The sequence below is a fragment of the Populus nigra genome, chromosome 4 (assembly GCF_951802175.1).
Source record: "Populus nigra chromosome 4, ddPopNigr1.1, whole genome shotgun sequence".
NCBI lineage: Eukaryota > Viridiplantae > Streptophyta > Magnoliopsida > Malpighiales > Salicaceae > Populus > Populus nigra.
The window spans coordinates 23,946,146-23,965,055 of record NC_084855.1 but is presented as its reverse complement, the minus strand read 5'-3'; the positions used below and the strand labels follow the sequence as shown (position 1 = coordinate 23,965,055).

Genomic DNA, 18,910 nt, shown 5'->3' with positions numbered 1-18,910 from the left:
AATAATCTAGTCCTTCAATACAAAGTGTTTTATAGTGAAAGAATTTTGGTTAAATTAGCCATTATTGTTATAAAACCTAGTCTAGCTCTTGGACTAGGTTTGTTATGGAATCGAACAAAGATTCAATCCGATTAACTATAAATGATTCAAGAGAATAGCTTGCAACGTCTCGATTAACTTGATAAAATCTAAGTAATATTCATATAAGGTAAACTCGATCCAAAGATTTTATTTTAAATACCCAAACAATTTGCGAGCCTTGCAATAACTCATGTTTCCTAGCATCATAAAGTCCATTTCCCCCTTTCCTTTGCGTTCCGCAAGTTACATTCCTTTCCTTCCACGTCCAAGAAGCCATAGAAGGAAAGAATGGGTTGCGAGAAGGGCTGAATGCTAAAACTGCAGATAGGAAAAATGTTACAGAATCGCCACCGTATCTGTCAGAAGGATTTGATTCATCTTCCAAAACAGTAAACATAATCTGTAAGAATCCATAAGCGCCAAAAAAAGCACTCGTCCATACGAGTCACCGAGCAAACAGAGTAAGAAATCCCCCCATCCCTGCCCCCTATTAGTCGTTCTAGTCCCATTGAACCTTATAGCACCTAGCTAAGACACTTAGCCATAACATTCCATATATAGTATAAACAGACAGACCAAAATGTTAAAACAGTAGGTGGTAGGTACGTCCCAACTTTCAAGGGATGTTTGCCATCATTATTGTTGTTGTTATGTTTCCTTGGAAGAGCCCTTGCTGCCAACTGGGTACTTGATGGCATTGAGTCCCACTTTCCTCAGTGCAGCTTTGCCTAGGTCAATACCACAGATATCAGAGAGCCTGACAAGGTATAGCAAGACATCTGAGAGCTCTTCACCAAGATGTACTTTATCCTCTTCTTTCCAATCAGGAAGTCCCTTTGGGACCTCTCCTCTCCACTGAAATATCTCCGATAATTCTCCAACTTCACCCACCTAAGAATCATCACCGTGTAAGGATCACACAGAAATAAGCCTTTAAAACACTATGATCATAGACAAAAGTTACTCTCTCGTTTGTCATTTTTACTTTATAGAGGAAAAGGCAAGGGGAAAAGGTGTGTTCCAAATATTTCTTTTGACATGGATCGATGACAACAAAAAGGGCAATCTTTTTGCATAGTTGGTCACGTTTGACTAGAGATAAACATGAAATAGTACGGCACCTGTCTCACACACCTAACTTGAGATTTAAGCAAGTAATTATGGAAAAAATATATTAAAATTAAATCCCATCTTTGAGTTAATTCCTAATGAATCAAATAAAACAAATAATTAAAACCCAACCCGTTAAAAAGATGAATTCATCTGGTCAAAAACAAAAAGGTATAGACAGAAAAATGAAAGAAAACTACAGAGAAACACATACAAATTCATTCCATTTGCATGATCATGCCTCTTTTTTGGGTCATGCAAAACCAAAAGGTTCATATAAGTCATAAGTACTACATAGGCAGACCCAAGAAAAAAACAAGAAACCATAAAAAAAATAGTTGTAACACAACAAGAAAAATAAAGACAGAAACAAGAACATACCAGAGCCAACAGCAGGTTCCTGGGGCTATGAAACTGGTCCCAGTTCCTTTCCTTAGCAAACTCAGCCATTTTTTCCTTGAGGAGATCAAGAGTGACACTTTCTCCTTCGGTTGCCTTTGTCATACTTATTTCCCCAAAAGAAGAGAAGAAAAGGACTTACACGAGAGAGCAAGAAGCAAGAAAAAAGCTATATGAAAAGTTGGGTCTTGGGTGTAACTTTCTTGGAAAGGGTCTGAGTGTTTATATAGACAGAAAAGGGGATAGGTAGGGGAGAGAAAGTGACAGGCCAGAAGACAAGAGGTTGCTTTGGGGGGGGGGGGCGGGCGGGGGGGTGAAAGAGAGAAGCCTTCAATCTATATATTGTGTGAATACTAAATAGAGTGATTTCTTTCTTCGCTTGCCTTTTCAGGCTTCGTAGGGGAAAAGCCAAACGGGTCATTGCCAGTTGACTCGGCTTTTACATATTGTTCGGAGCTAATTCTCTGTCTATAGTATTAATTTAAAATCTAATAAATAAATAAGTTAAATTCAGATATTAAAATAAAATAAAATTTAATTCATTTTATTTTTTATATTACTACTTTAAATATATATATATATATATATATATATTTAAAAAAGTAGATGGGTATTTGAGATAAGGTAGTTTTAATGGTAATTTCTCTTTTTAAATATAGTAAATTGACTTCTAATTTATTTTTAACTATTTTTAAAAATTAAATTAAATTCTTAACTATCAGAATATTTCTAGATTTAAAAGTTTATTAACATTTTTAATCCCAAAAGTTTAACTACATTGATGGAATATGTCCGTACACTTTCGTAGCTTTCATAAAGGTTCACGTATTATAGATTTGTTTGATCGAGGACTTCAATTTTCAAAATTCTTTAATCCAATCATTGTACCATTAGTCTGTAAATACTACTAGTCTCTCTGTTATTAATTATTTGGCTGTTACATTTAGAATATGCTTTTTATTGTTAAAAAAATCATAAGAAATAGAAATAGATAAAAAAAAGGGGAAAGATTTAGACAGATGGTATGAATATTAAAAAAAGATTGAAAAAATAAGGGCCACCAATTTTTTTTCTTTGATTTGTAATTACATGTCATTAAAATTTATGAAATAAAAACATAACTAAATATATATAAAAAAGCTCCATTAAATTCAAAAACACTTTGTTTTAAAAAAAAACTCAAAGTTCAAATCAATTACAAAATAGCGCCAAAGATCTAATATCCTCGTTCAATAACATAATATATAAATATAAGCATAAAATTTATTTACCAAACAACCTTAAACAATGAAAAAATAAATAAAAATATTTATCTAATAAGAGGATATAGTTATATATATGAGCTATAATATATATATATATATATATATATATATATATATATAACTTTTCCTATATAAATTGTTATGTAATTGAATCTAATTTTTAAAACTTGTTTATCAGTAAACTTGTTTATTAGTAAATTAGTAATCCTATAAAAAATATAATTAGTAAGCATTTAACTTGTAGGCTTGTAATTTTCATTATTATTTAGTAGACTTATAGTTTTTTTATATAAAGAAACAGAAAATACCAAAAATATATATCAATCTATATTCTTTTGTCTACGGTATTATTATTTTTTTTGTTTTGTTTTCTTGTTACTTGAGAAGATAACAATGATATTATCTTACCAGATGATAGCTGTGATAGCTTTGCATTGCCACTTGATGGAATCAATTTATTGCCTTTCTTTGGGACCAATGAGAGGAAATCCCATCTGGAAAACAACCAATTTGGATATATGTATGTGAGCTAAAACTTACTTGTCATCCTCTTAAATGTCCTTTGATATTGTGTTTTTAATTGTATTTGAGTGCATTTTAAAAATATATTTGCTTTTAAAATTATTGTATTAATATTTTCTTTAGTATTTTCGGATAATTTTGATGCATTGATGTTAAAAATAAATAATAAATATAAAAAAAAAACTCATTATATTACAATACCAAACATACACACATTTAATTTTTTCTTTTTGTTTTTTTCTTAGTCGAGTAGGTTAGGGGATTCATCAAGACTTCGGTTACTTACATCACTGGATCAACATTCCTTCTAAATATTCTTCCTTTTATCTTAGCGGGAATTAATTAAATTGATTCTCAAAATCACTGATTTAAATCCGGCTTAGCCAACCCACCCCTACCTGAAACGGGTTTTAAAAATAAATTATTTAGGAGTTGATGTATGATCCTAGTTAAAACTAGTTAATTTGTTTTATTTTAAAAAATTTAAAATAATATTATTTTGATTTTTCTAAAAATAAACCCCAGTAACAAACTCCAGTAGATAAACTCTGTAGCTTTATTGACACACAGTCCATCATTGAAGGGAGTTAATTGCTAGTTAACAAACTCCATTATTTTAATATATTTTTAAATAAAATCGACTCTCTGATCCGAAAGCATGGGTGTATGGTTGTTAAAAAAGTTGTCAGATCATAAAATCTTAGGATTTTACAATCCGAGACAGAATCAACAATTTAAATAGTATTATTTTAATAATTGTTTTTTAAAATCAACACATTAATAATTGATTTTTAATAAAATCTTTACATTTAAAAAATATTTTTAAAAATATTTTAATTTTTTTATTGGTTTATTTTAAATTAATATTTTTAAATCATTTTAATGTATTGATATCAAAAATAATTTCTTAAAAATAAAAAAATATTATTTTAATATATTTTTAAATAAAAACTATTTTAAAAAATAACTACAAATATTATCCCCCTATTATTTTCTTTAAATCCGAACACGATTCAGAAGCATGAATCACATGATTTGATATGTCCTTGGTACTGGGAAAGCCCTTAAATTAATTTCACTATGATGAAACAATATTTTTCTTATATTCATTGTGAACAAACCTTGTTTTGCATTAGCACAATATCAGTTAATGGGCACAAAGATGATTAATGCGTGATTTTTAAGAATATTATTTAATTAACAATATATTAAAATAATTTTTCTTATATTTTTTTACATACCAAAACAATTTAAAAATACCTAAAAAATATTAATTAGTTACTAATATATTTTTTTAAGATAAAACAATTTAAAAAGTATATCTATCCACGAAAACAAACACTCCATACATTACATATCTGTTATTTATGATAAAACTAATTAGTTACAATAGTTATTAGAGAGATGATTAATTAATTACTAGTATATTATTACCAGTAAAAATAATGATGTGGATATTATTTTTATTAATCATTATAGAATTTGTAAAAAAAAAAAAAGGCTCCTCCATCTGGATTGTCGTCCTTCCATTAATTGTTTTTTTTTCTTTCAAATCAGGTGTTTTCATAACATGTATTGTGTTTTCTGAATTGTTACCAATAATCAAAATTCACGAAATAAACTGGAAAAAAATATTTTTAATTGAATGACATTTTTATAACCCTCTTTTTTTCCTTACAAAACTCTTAAATTTAAGATTAATAAAGGTATTTAATTGATCATATTTGGTGAATACAAGTAATTAAACAAACAATGTATAAAATACATTTATTTCTAAATTGTCTTAAAATATATATGTTTATGCAGACTACAATCCAGCTACAAACAAATGATATGAAACTTTCAAATGCTTAATATAATTGTTTGACTAGAGCTTGAATTTCTGAAGATTTTATTCTGCCAACTAAACATATTTTCCCATTTTTCTTAGCTCTAGCAAAGATCATGTGTGTCGACACCTCTTTCAAGTGATGCAATCGTGCTGTAAGCATTGCTTAAGTATCTTTATTATTTTGCATTTAAAATATTTCGTGTCCATGTAGCCGTATTAGAGGAAGGATTTTGTTCACATGGTCTGATTAAGTAGATATTAACAACCTTAATCTCAAAGTAAAGGATACATGATCTTGTCTGAAATTATTTAAGCATGTCATGTCCCACAAAAACACGTTCTTGATTAATTAATGCAATCACTATTTACCCTTATATATCTTTCAAATTTGTTTTATTAGATTCTTTTTATTTTTATTCAGATTAACTTACGCGCATCTCAACTAATTTTATAAACTTTATATTTTATATAATAATTGTGGTTCTTGATACAATCAATTGATCATTTACATGATTTATAATATCATTTGGTTTGATATTATGATAATTTTTATTTTTTTATTTAGTTACAAGAACAAAACTGACTAAAAATAAACTTTTTACTAAAAAAATAATGTAATTAGAGGTAAAAAAAACTAGATCTCACACACCCATCCTCTTCCTCTAATTGTTTATTACCGCATTTCACGGGCATTAGGATCCAAGTGGGGAACTCTATGAAATTAAGAATTTAAGATAGCTAGAGCAAAATAATAGTAAATAGTTAACTTGTTTTTTTTTTTATGATAAAAGGTATTTTAGAATTAACTTCTAGAAAACTATTTTTAAATAGTATTTAGTTACTATTTTAAAACAAAAAATATATAATAATATCAGATAGAAAAGATAAAACTTCCATATCCTTTCGTTTTCATATCATTAAACATATTTATTTTTATATATATATTTTTTATTTTAACAACCAAACATATCTCTATTTTTTTTCTACTTGTAATTTATATCCCATTACACTAATCAAAACAACATGGAGAAAACGTCTTTTATTTAGTTTGATATACTAATTAATAATAAACTCAAAAAATGAATTAAAAAAAGAGAACCAAATTATTTTGCCGACATAGATAAGGATTCACATGCTAAAACGTTAATAAATCTCTTCCTTTACTAGCAAATCCTTGCAGCCTCAGGATCAACTTTCAAGTCGCTATCAATTCAAAACATTATCGGAGACCGAAAGTGAACTTGTATGATGAACATGTGAGCATCACCAGCAAGATTTTTCAAAGATTCAACATGTATTTTTGGGCATGTCTCCTTGATTTCGGCTATAGAACAAAATAGTGGCTTAAAGTTTAGTAAGGAAAGCAGGGCAATTTGACCCTAGAGTCTTAGACTGGTTAGTGTCGGCAAAGGAAGGGGCACTCGACAGGGAAATGACCCGTGATAGTTCGTGTTCCTTTTTCTGCTAATAATTTCGTGTTTCATACCATAATTGTGATGTTTGGAAGTGTGTAATTAGAAACTAAATATAAGGGTAGAGTTTAATAGATTTTAAATTGGAAATTTTAAAAAAAATAAATGTTTAGATAATGGTGAGATCAAGATATTTATTTAAATAAAATAAAGGGGAAATGAGTGGAAATTTGAAAAAATAAATCAATCCAAATAACAAAAATAAAAATCCTAAAAAATTCTCAATTATCATACCCTTCACTAGGTTGACACTTAACCTCCAAAACGAGTTTACTTGTTAACCTTTTAATCCCCCCACCACCTCATGCAAAATACCAAGCATAATTAAAGAAAGAAAATATTAATATTAATTCATAACGACTCTAGGCATTAGGTTTTTAAGATTATTTATTAAAAAAACTAGTGAATTTTCAAAATACTAAAATAAAAAATTTATTCTAATTGAAAATACAAAAAATAAAATGCATCGCCTATTTTAATTTCACATTTGATTGATAATTTCAACCCAAATAACATTGGTTAAAACCTAAAACCCGAAACAAAAAATAAAATAAAATAAAATCACCATTGTAATGAAACAATTTATTGGGCTATATTTCATTCTAGCATTATGTCTATCCTCGGGCTTCTTTGTTTCTAAGGTCACACAATTTAGTCCCTGAGCTACATTGGCTGATAGTTGAAACTGGCAAGTTCTGTCTAGCCCACTCCCCTTATTTATTATTTCATTTCATTTTCATCCACAAAGGAGAGGCCCAGTGGTTAAAAATCTGCTCAAATTATATGATTTGGGCCATGCCCTAGCAAATCTTAAAATGAGAATACCCAGTACAAATGTTGTTGACAAGGTCTGTACATCGTAATAAATAAATAAATAAATAAATAAAATCTGATTTATTATGACAGTGATAAGATTTGTTTTACCTATCTGAAGAAACTAATTTACACATGTCTTGTTGCCTTGCCTATCCCAAAAACCTCTTAGTAACAAGTTCAAGGAGTTGGCGGGGATGGATAAAGAGATATATTCTATTTTTTTTATTTTATGAGTTTAAGATAGCTTTTTGGGTTGTGGTTTGAAAATATAAATTCTAAAAAAAACTATAAATTATAGTTTTTCTACAGCCAAGGTTTCAAGAGAGAATCTTCCATTGAATAATGTAAAATTATAGTGTAAGTTGATTAATTAATCATTTTCAAAATTATCATTAAAATAAAATACAGTTTTAACCACACTATATTACATCGACAGACAAATCATAAATAATGCTAGTACTTGGTACAACTCATTGGATTTTTTTGAATGCACTTGATTATTAGAGCAAATGGAGAGATGAATGAATAAATCATAGTTATCAAACTAGCCTCAATAAATTGACCTGGAAAAACTCGTAATTTAAAACTTGACACGTATTTACTTTTAAGTTGATTTGGAAAAAATATTTAACTGTGAAACTTGGTAAAGCGTGCTGAATTTTTAGTAGCCAGATTACCTATGACAAAACCGATCCAAACTTAACCAAAGCAACATCGAGGAACTTTTATTGATCGAATTTGAATCCAAAAGTTAATCCAATAACCCATCTACCTAGAACTTTTTTCAAGTCGCCAGGCCCAGCACTAATGCAACGAAGAACTGCAATGAACACCTGCCACCTTTTTCTTCATAAAAAAACAACTAGAATGTAATAATTATGAAATGGGAAGTGGGCAGCTAGCCCAGCGAAGTGAATGATTGTCTACCAACAAGAAAATGCAAATCAAAATGGGATGGTAGAATATTCTGAAGCGAAAGGGAAAGTGCAGAGAAGCTGGGCCAAGAAATGCATGATGCATCCAAGTTTGAAATGTTGGCAACACTTGCAGTGCATGTTTCTGTGCTCTGCAGATGGGACCTCCATGCTCTTACGAGCATCCTTGGCTGTTTCTCTAACACTTTGCTAAATTTAATGGAATCAAACCAGTTGCCCATGTGATCCCTTGTTAGCTTGTGTCTTTGTTTAGGGACCACCTCAACATACTTGTGCCCACTTGCACATGATTCCATCCCTATGTTTTTTTTCTTTTCACATTTCAGGATATGTTTTTTTTTTAATACGAACATTTAAGGATGTATTTGATAAAAGTGTAATGGAGTTTACGAATTACAGCAATGGAAGTAATTAAGTTCTTTTTTCCCACTATTTTGAGATGTGTTTTACGGGAGCCCAATTGGTATTTTTTGGTCGAATTTTAACCTTAACAAAGCTTTTTAATTTCTTCCTTTTTTTTACTTAAAATTACCACTCAAATAGTTTTTTTTTTATCTCTCGACAATTATTATTAATATTTTATTTTTTTAATCTCATACTATTGGAGAATATTATATATGTCAGTATTAGTTGCCTAGATTAGTGGTGGTACTTAAGGATATATATAAGCATAAGTTTAGGAGCTGATGATTGCATATCCCATATTTTTAGTCTAATTACATGATATAGATAGCATCAATAACTGGAGGCAATCCTCTATATATACACATGTATTTTGTATGAGATTGATATATAGAACTTGAGTCTTTTTTAACTTTTAATTTCTTTATAGTATCAGAACAGTAAGACTATCTTCCTGCTTTTATTTTTTTGTAATTCTTGTTATGGCAGAAAACAGGAGTCATGATACGGCTGAATTTTCAAAAGAGATGGCTATCTCCTCATCCAATATTGTTGACGGAGACACCAACACTTCTCATAAATTGAGTCCAGTATTGTTGAATGAATTTTATTATCTTCCTTGATCAAGGGCAATTACAATTGCATTTGCTGGGAAATAAAAGTCGGGATTTTTCAATATCACAACTAAATCTCTTGATGTTAACTCACTAGAGTATGAGGCTTGGCTGTTAGAGGACTAACTAGTTATGTTTTGGATTCTTAATTCAATGGAACACAATCTTGCCAAGATTTTTAGTTATTCAGAGTCCTCTTTGAATTTTTGGGATGCTGGCCATGATATGTATGGCAACCAAAACAATTCTGCCTGGATTTCTTAGATTCACCAGGACATTACTAGTCTTCATTAGGATGGAAAGCCCTTTGTAAGTTTACAGGGAAGTTTAAAAGGTTTGTAAAGCGAATTGGAGATTTATAGACCTTATATTGTTGATGCGGCTGTCTTGTAGAAACAAATAGAAGAGGATTGTATTTTCCAACTACTAGTGGGTCTTAGTCCTGATTTAGAGGACTCAAGGAGCCATATTTTAATGCATATTGAACTTCCATCCTTTAAGAATGTATGTGCCACAATTCAACATGAGGAAGTTCATAGAAAGGTCATGCATCGTACTATTACTCCAAGTGCTCCTGATGTTCGTCCCTATCTTGCTCGTCCATCATTTGAAGAAAAACTCTACAAGGGTAAATGTTTGAATCTCAAATGGAAGTACTATCACAATATTAGACATTCTATTGCTCGTTGTTAGAGCCTACACCAAGAGATGAAGCCTAAATTTGCAAATGACCAGAAAGGAAAATGATTCACTAATCATAAGGCTCATTTAACTACACATTCTACTAAATCTTTTTCTTCTAATCTTCCTGCCTTGCTAAATGATTTTGCAAGATATTTATAAGATAAGCACAGTCAGGGAGCAGTACAAGATAGAGATGTTAACTAAAGACATGATCAGCCTTCAGCACTTCTTAGTTAGTTGGTTTGTTGGTTTATTAGCTGATGTAAATTCTGAAACTAGCTAAGGTATTTTGATTGCATTTATGACTGCATTAGAGATTGGTAATTTACATGATTTATGAGTTATTGATTTTGGTGTCACATATCATATGTCAAATAAATTAACCAAATTTTTTCTAATCTCAATCCTTTTTATTTTATCTCTATAGCTAATGAAAGAGGTGTTTCTATAAAGGGTAAGGGTAAAATGAAATTTGTTTCAAACATTATAGAGTCTAATGTTCTCTATATTCCTGCTTTTCTTTTTCGGTTGCTTTTCGTCTCCAACTAACATTCTCATTTAATTTTAAAGTTTTATTTACTCTTTACAAGTTTATCTTTAAGGATCTCATCACTAAGAAGATGATTGGTGAAGGTTTTTATTTGTATGGTCTCTACTATTTCTCTCCTGACTCTCAGGTTTCAAAAGGATTTCAAGTTGTCTTCACTCTTATCAATGAGCATCTTTTATGGCATCACCGTCCAACACATCCTTTAACGTCTATTTTTAGTAAAATAACTCTGGTTTTGCCTACATGAACTATCGATTATGATATTTGTCATTTCTCTAAGTCTTTTAGGCTTCATTTTAATTCATCATTGTCTACAACTACTCAAGCGTTTAAAATTATACATTCAGATGTTTGAAGGCCTTTTTTGACTTCTCTTGATGGTTTTAAGTATTTTGTAACCTTTATTGATGACTTCTCTAGGGTTACTTGGGTATACTTATTGAAATCAACATGCAAAGTTTTTGGGTATTTCAAAAATTTCTATATGTTGGTTGCTACTAAATTTTTAGCTCATATTAAAATTCTTTGATCTAAAAATGGCATAGAATATATGTCTCATGAGATGACAAACTATTTAATCTCTAATGTCATATTGTATCAAACTAGTTGTGTTAGTACATCCCAATAAAATGGGATAGCCGAACGTAAAAATCATGATTTACTAGAGAAGACTTGAGCCATAATTCTTTAAATGAATGTTACAAAATATTTTTGGTCTCATAGAGTTCTGAATGCCCTCTTGAAGTATTGCAGGACAAAAAGTCGGATGTGTTTCATCTAAAATTTTTTGCTTGCACTTGTTTTGTACATTTATTGGCTGCTCAGTGTAACAAGCTTGATCCTAGAACAGTTAATTGCATATTCTTGGGCCATTCATAAACTAAGAAAGGATACAAGTGTTATGATTCTACCTTCAAGAAATTATATATCACTAGAGATGTATAATTTGTTGAAACTGATCCATATTTTGAGTGTACTAGTCAAGAGAAGATACTATTTGAGTCTTTCCCCTGACCCAATATTGATTCTGGTCATGAACATTCCACTGATTGGCTCATACCAGCTCAAAACCCCATTGAAAGTGCTTCACCTTTTGTGAGTGCCTTGATGCCAACTCATGATCTCACTAAAAATATTTCACCTTCCGTGAGTGCCTCTAATGATAACTTGGATTTTGTTGGTGTTGTATATCCATAAGCTATTATTGGATTAAATGAACTGCAATAATTCATTGCACAAGGAAAACCAGTATCTTCTCGACGTAATCCTTCACGAGCTCATCACCCTCCTTCAAAATTACAAGACTATATTGCTCATACAATTAGGTATCCAATTACTAAATCTCTGAATTATCAAAGAATATCACATTTGCACAAAGCTTTATAACTATCTCCAATGTTCATGAGCCCAAGAATTTTCAAAAAGCTTAATCTCAAGTTGTCTGGTAGAAAGCTATAAATGAAGAGTTGACAACTTTTGTGGAGAATAAAACTTGGAGTATAATTCCTCTTTCACATAGCAAACATGTAGTTAGTAATCGTTGGGTGTTTAAAATGAAATTCAACTTTGATGGTTCTATTGATTGACATAAAGCATAATTTATTGCTAAAGGCTTTACTCAGAAGTTCGGTGTTAATTACAAGGAGATGTTTACCCTAGATGCCAAGATGACTATTGTCAGAGTTCTTCAATCAGTTGTTATTAATAATGGGTGGTCTTTGTCTTAAATGGATGTTAAAAATGTGTTCCTGTATAGAGATCTTGAAGAAGTTTTTATGAAACTTTGTCATAAACATTCTTAAAGTAGAGATCCTAACCTTGTTTGTAGACTCCATAAATTCATTTATGGTTTGAAATAAAGTCCTCGTGCATGGCATGTGAAATTGATTACTACTTTTGAAGCTCTTGGTTTTTCTAAGAGTTTGGCTGATTTTTCACTATATATCCGAGTTGGTGCAATTGACAAACTGATGGTGCTTATCTATGTGGATGATCTCATTATCACGAGAAATAATATTGATTTTATTGCTCAATTAAAGAAGAATCTCCAACATCATATTCCAATTAAGGATCTTGGTCTTTTGAATTACTTTCTTGAAATTGAAATGACAATTTCCAACAAATGGTTGTTTTTAAATCAACATAAATACATTTTAGATTTGCTTTAAGATGTTGATATGTTACAAATTAAATCTGTTGCTACTCTACTAAATAGAAAATTTAAGCTTGATTTTTTGAGAGAAGCTTCTGGTTTCCCTAGTTATTATTAAAAGCTTGCTAGAAAGCTTATATATCTGACTATCACATGACCTGATATTACATTTGCAATTAGTCTTGTTAGTCAACACATGCATGCTCCAACCATTCAACATCTAAGTACAGTGACACGCATCTTGCGGTATTTAAAAAAAGACATTATTGGTTGTGGCATAGTTATAAATAATAATAGGCACATTAACATTATGAGGTATTTCGATTATGATCGGGTCAGAAATGCACTTGATCTTTCTACTACTGGTTAATGTATATTTGTTGGTGATAACCTAGTTTTGTGAAAAAAAGTAAAAAACAGCAAGTGGTAGCTCCTTTTAGTGTCGAAGCTGAATATCATGCTATGGCCATAGTAACATGTAAGCTTGTATGGCTTAAAAGTCTTCTTACTATTCTAGGTTGTTCATGCATTACTCTAATGACACTTTTTTTATGATAATCAGGCCTCTACATATTGCTTCTAATCTTGTTTTTCTTGAACAGACAAAGAACATTGAAGTGAATTGTCACTGTATTCATTAACAAGTTCAATTTAAGCGTATTACTACTTATTATATGCGTAAAAATGACCAATAGTTTCACCGGTTTATGAGCAAGGTTGGATCCGTTAATTTTTTGGAACCAGTTTGAGGAGGCTATTGAAAAATATTCTTTTGTATACATGTCAATATTACTTGTCGAGATTAGTGGTGGTAGTTAAGTATATAATCATAAGTCTAGGAGCTAATGATTGCTTATCCCATATTTTTAGTCTAATTACATGATAAAGATAGCATCCATAACTAGAGAATTGAATCATCTTGTATGAGATTGATATATATAATTTGAGTCTCTTTCGACCTTTAATTTCTTTACATACCAAACATGTACAAAACATGTACATGAAATTGATATGCACCCAACCTTTCATGATAAACGTACCTCCAAGAAAAATGTAGCTTTCTTTTTAATGTTCTTTGACCAATCATTTTTATACTTTTTTGGACCTATATATAAGTTGTAACTATAACTAATTTGTAATAATTTACAGTAGCTAGACAAAATATATATATATATATATATCAGGAAAGGATGTTTTATATGGATTCATGTTCCTTGGAAGCAGGCTATATATACAGGGAAAACAAACGAAAATAAAAAGTAAGGCCACCATAGCAGCTCATAGCCAAAATTATTAAGCATAGTTAGTACTGTTATTAGAAGCAATAGCTACCACATTTGAACATGTGTTAGATAACGTGGTATAATTATATTTTTGTAAAAATATAATTGAATTGAAAATGATAAAATTTGACATGTTTTTCACATGATTTTAATAGTAATATATCAAAATTATATATAAAAAAAACATCTAAAAAAATATTAACTTGTTTTTGGGTATAAACAGGGGCGGAACTGAGGGGGGGCAAGCAGGGGCCCGGGCCCCCCCTCAAAACATTTTAAGTTTTAAAGAGGAAGTGTCATATTAGTGGGTCTTATTACAGTAATTGATTATCATTTTACTTTTGATTTCCTAATTCACTCTTGAACTACGTGGGAAAAAAAAATAAACGCATTACTTTGGAAATTAAAAAATAGAGCCATCAATTTATTCTAAATATAAATTTTATAGGCTACAATTAATTAAACAGAAAAATACAAATACAAATTGTAAGTAAAAATTTTTAATAAAAAAATTGAAGCAGAGTTATTAATTAATTTATCTTTCATCAAATAAAATAAGGTAATTTAAATTTAAAATCTATTTTTTTTTTGTTTTAAGATGTTTGTTAATAATTTGATGAGGTTCTTTTATAATTTTATAATTTTTGCTTTTTTTTTTCTCAAATCTGCTAGTTCTACCAATTGTTTTTTGAATTCTTGTTATAGTGATTTTTTTTCTAATTAATTAGATATATTTTATTGGTTTGTTTTGATTATGCTTGGATCTTTTTTTTATGTTTTGTTTTTAGCAGGACCACCAAAATTATCAATTTTTTCTTACGATATATGTTTTGATTTTAGGCTGAACGATAAACAAACTAAGAAGAATTGATTCTTTATTATTTTATGCTTTATTTCAAAGCTTATCAAATATAAATAATGCTTCGCTTTAGCTAATATTTCATTGTATGTTTATATTTGATAGGTATAAAGACCAACAATATTAAAGTGATGAATACATTATGAAGATGAAATTAACTTTATTGTTTTTTACTCAATTTGATATTGCTCTAAATATTTTATCTTATACAAAGGTCATTATATGTTTGTAGTAAGTTATTTGAATAAAACTAAATTATACATGTTTTGTTTTACAACTTATATACAATAAATTAAAATAAATATTATATATTATTATATTAATTTTGGCCTCCCCTAATAAATAATCCTAGCTCCGCCCCTGGGTATAAATACACTTTGAAAAACATTTTTAAAGGCATTATCATACACAAAATAATTCTCTTCCATTCTCCTGAATTTTACAATAATTATACGCACACTAGGTGCACATATAGAGTTTGAATTATGCAGCAAAATGAAAAGAAATGAAAAGAAAAGAAAAGAAAAGGGAGTCAAGTTCTAGTCTTGAGTAAAAAAGAAACAAGAAGCGTTCTAAAATGGAAAATAGAGGTGATTGTTAAAGATACACAAATTAAAAGAGATAGAAATATGTTTAATTAAAAAAAAGATATATATATATATATATATAGTGTTGTAGTGAATTCTTTTATTTTTAAAATTAAAAATACAAAAAATATGTTATCTTTATTTTTACCGTCTTAATATTTAGTGTTCGAAATAATAATTAAAAGCCATCTTATATTAATAAATGACAGAAACTTACAAGTATATTTTTCTTAAGAAATTGCATAAAAATATATATGTTTTTATCAGAAAGACAAAAATTCAAGCACCTAAATGGACGCTACAAAGCTAATCTTGACAAGCATTGAACTAGCTAATCTTTTCAGGCCAAAAAAGAAGAAGAAAAGAAAGAAGAAGAAGCTCTTTAATTAGAGCTTAGACTTTAGACCACTAGTGGCATGATTCTTGATTAAAAAACCACACCATACAAGAACTCAACTGGGAAATTAAGTAATTATATAATCTGAAAGGACCTTGCTAGCCAGCCATCACCTATGACAAATACATTTGTAGTGGTATGCACTGTGTATTGGGTCGTTTCCCTCTACAGGAACTTGCTCAGCTCTACACTTGTATTTGCATCCTCTACATTCATTGTAAGTGCAAGTCGGAGCTGTGGAGCCAATCATCAATCTCTTTGAAGACATCTGCTCTTCATTGCCACCCTGTACGTGCGTACTTAGGAAAAATCAAAGAAAATTTACCGATAGATTAAGCAAATCTAGTTACTTTTTTTTTGTGTGTGTGTAAATGCTTGTTAACTAGTCCTTACCAGCGCCTGTGAATCTTCCTGTGATGGTGTACTGATACTTTGATGATAAGTCAGCAGCTCTTGATTTCTGGATCCTGCAATGCATAAATGAATTGTGGTATCAATAAGCTAGATAGATTAAGCTGGTAAATTTGGGGTACAAATAAAGAAGATAAGGTGGTCAGCGTATTTTCTTGACAACCAAACAGAAGAGAAAAGATTGCAGTACTGCAAGAAACAACAAGTGAGCTTTAAGCTAGACCAAGCAGTATTAAAACTTGAACGAAGGATACGAAGATAATATTAGGAACCCAAAAGGGTAAAAAGATTCATGTAACCTTGAATAACAAACGCTGCAAGAATAAAGGTAAAGAGAAGGGAGAGTAAGTAGCATAGTCTAGTGTTTGCCATTCTTCCCTTTGTATCAAGGGGAGTAAACTTATGAGTAGGTGGTGAATATATTTGAAGGATGGATGAGGGAGAAAGAGAGGGAGGCTGAGAGGGTGAGATTGAGAGAGTTTGTGGTCAATCGATGCCAAGAAGAGATAGACTGGCAAGAAACCTGCAAAGACTGAAGGGGTCCCCAGCACTTTTAAAGAAGACAGAGTACCTGCTAGAGGCTGGAGCTAGAGCAAGCATGGGATCAATCACTGGAATGTACCTTAAGATTTGAGTGTTTAAATTTATTTTTATTTTATATATATATATATAACATTATTTTGATTATTTATAAATAAAAAACACTACAAAAAACAGAATGAAAACGCTACCTTATCTGTAGTCATTGAACTTTTGACCATTTAATGTTTGGGTTATTTTGATGAATTTTGGAGGGCAACAGAGGCATTTCAGGTAAGAGAATCATTTTGATTTTGTCTGAAGTTAGACATTATTCGTACGCCTGTTGAGGCTGGAAGAAGCGTGGAGACATCTTACGATTCTTACCAACCGATAGAAGGATCCAGGGCTTCCAGCCCTAGGAAACAGCCACCCCAGCTCCACAGTGAATAATAGCAGGAAAGATATGTTGGAAACCTGTTGAACACTAAGTTACAGTATTTTGGTCAAGTAAACAAGCACTGAAAATCACACTGTGTTTGCTTAAAATATGCATGAACTGTGCCCCTGCCATTTAGAAAAGACGGCATGGTACTAGCACCGTTTTCAGCGTATCAGAATCAGAATGCGATGAAATTCAAACTTGGGAAATGATGTTTCGAGATCTTGTTTTATCCTCTGTTACTGCTAAATCTTGCTCAATTTTTTTTGTTTTAAAAAAGCATTTTTTTTTTGGATTGACTAGTAGCTCATGAACTAACCCGTCTCCCTTGCAATCCAAGCCTAGAGTTAGCCTCGCCTTAATTGTTATCTAAACAAGCAAAAATTATGTCTTAGTTCAAGAGGGTGTATACTATTTCTTTTCTGCATGCCATGGAGTTATGAGAAATCCAAGCTTTTCATAGATATATATAAAGAGAGATTGAGGGAGGGAGGAATTTTTTGAACGAACCACACTCTTTCATATATATATTAAGGTCTTGTTTATTTGTTGGAAAATAGTTTTATTTTAGAAAGTAAATTTCGAGAAAATAAATTATTTTTCGATGTTTTGTAATGTAATGCAAAATAAGTTGAAAAATATTTTTTAGTGTTTGATTATGTCACGGAAAATGAGCTGGAAAATAACTTATTAATGTTTTATTTTTTTCAAGTTTATTAAAATAACGAGTAACAAATCTTACAAATTAAAAAGTTGAATGAGAATGAAATTAAAAAAAATAATAATCAAAATAATAGACATTAAATCTAAAAAATAAAAATAAAATGAAAGATGAAAAAATTAAAATAATAATAATTACCAATTCATAAATTATTTCAAATAAAATAAGTAACAATCAAAAGAATGAGGACCAAATTTGATAGATAAAAAATTTCAATTAAAAAATAATAAGAGAAAGGCAAATAACAATTATAAAAATGAGGACCAAAGTTAATATAAAAATTAAATTCTAAGGGATGAAATTGAAAAAAAAATATTCAAAACAAAATATATATAGAAATCAAAAGTTTGAGGATCACATTTGATATAATCAGCAAATAATATAATATTTCTAAATTTTTCACAACTTCTAGAAAGTGTTTTCCTCTCAAATTAAAAGAAAAACACTTTTCTGTAAACAAAACAAAATTTTCCTTTGACTGGAAAGTATTTTTCATAGACCAACTTTTCTAATAGCAAACAAACATATAAAAATTTAGAAATTGATTTTCTATAAATCACTTTTCAATAAATAAAAATAACCTAAAAATCCATTGATGACAAAAAATTCGAGAAAAGCTTGAACCCAATTCCTACATAAATATAAGCACAATTGAAGTTTACATGGAGTTGTACGTTTGAGTATTGATAAGGCCTCATTTCAAGTTTTTTTTTCAAAAAATAATAATCGGATTAACAAGTTTAAAGTATAACTCGATCCATGTCAGCTTTGAACCGATGAATAATCGGATTAACTTGTTGGATAGGCTGTTTATATATATATATATATATATATATATATATATATATATATATATAT

At 29.8% G+C, this 18,910-nt stretch overlaps 2 protein-coding genes across 2 annotated transcripts; both read right to left on the bottom strand.

Moving 5' to 3' along the window:
- Positions 1-173: 173 nt before the first annotated feature.
- Positions 174-1,878, bottom strand: LOC133691811 (uncharacterized). The gene is made up of 2 exons (XM_062112406.1): positions 1,573-1,878; positions 174-972 (listed from the first exon to the last, which is right to left on the bottom strand). The coding sequence occupies exons 1-2, from the start codon at positions 1,693-1,695 to the stop codon at positions 730-732; spliced, it is 366 nt and encodes a 121-aa protein (XP_061968390.1). The 5' UTR covers positions 1,696-1,878; the 3' UTR covers positions 174-729.
- Positions 1,879-15,786: 13,908 nt separating this feature from the next.
- LOC133691708 (EPIDERMAL PATTERNING FACTOR-like protein 9) lies at positions 15,787-16,935 on the bottom strand. Its single transcript, XM_062112315.1, has 3 exons — positions 16,670-16,935; positions 16,353-16,426; positions 15,787-16,245 (listed from the first exon to the last, which is right to left on the bottom strand). Exons 1-3 carry the CDS (start codon positions 16,740-16,742, stop codon positions 16,069-16,071), a joined length of 324 nt encoding a protein of 107 aa, XP_061968299.1. The 5' UTR covers positions 16,743-16,935; the 3' UTR covers positions 15,787-16,068.
- Positions 16,936-18,910: the final 1,975 nt, after the last annotated feature.

Excerpts from the sequence above, each read along its gene's own strand:
- LOC133691811 (XM_062112406.1), bottom strand. The coding sequence starts at position 1,695 with ATGACAAAGGCAACCGAAGGAGAAAGTGTCACTCTTGATCTCCTCAAG. Across the intron at positions 973-1,572 it reads GGAACCTGCTGTTGGCTCTG|GTGGGTGAAGTTGGAGAATT; the intron begins GTATGTTCTTGT and ends GATGATTCTTAG.
- LOC133691708 (XM_062112315.1), bottom strand. The coding sequence starts at position 16,742 with ATGGCAAACACTAGACTATGCTACTTACTCTCCCTTCTCTTTACCTTT. Across the intron at positions 16,427-16,669 it reads TGCAGCGTTTGTTATTCAAG|GATCCAGAAATCAAGAGCTG; the intron begins GTTACATGAATC and ends TATGCATTGCAG. Across the intron at positions 16,246-16,352 it reads AGGAAGATTCACAGGCGCTG|GGTGGCAATGAAGAGCAGAT; the intron begins GTAAGGACTAGT and ends ACGCACGTACAG.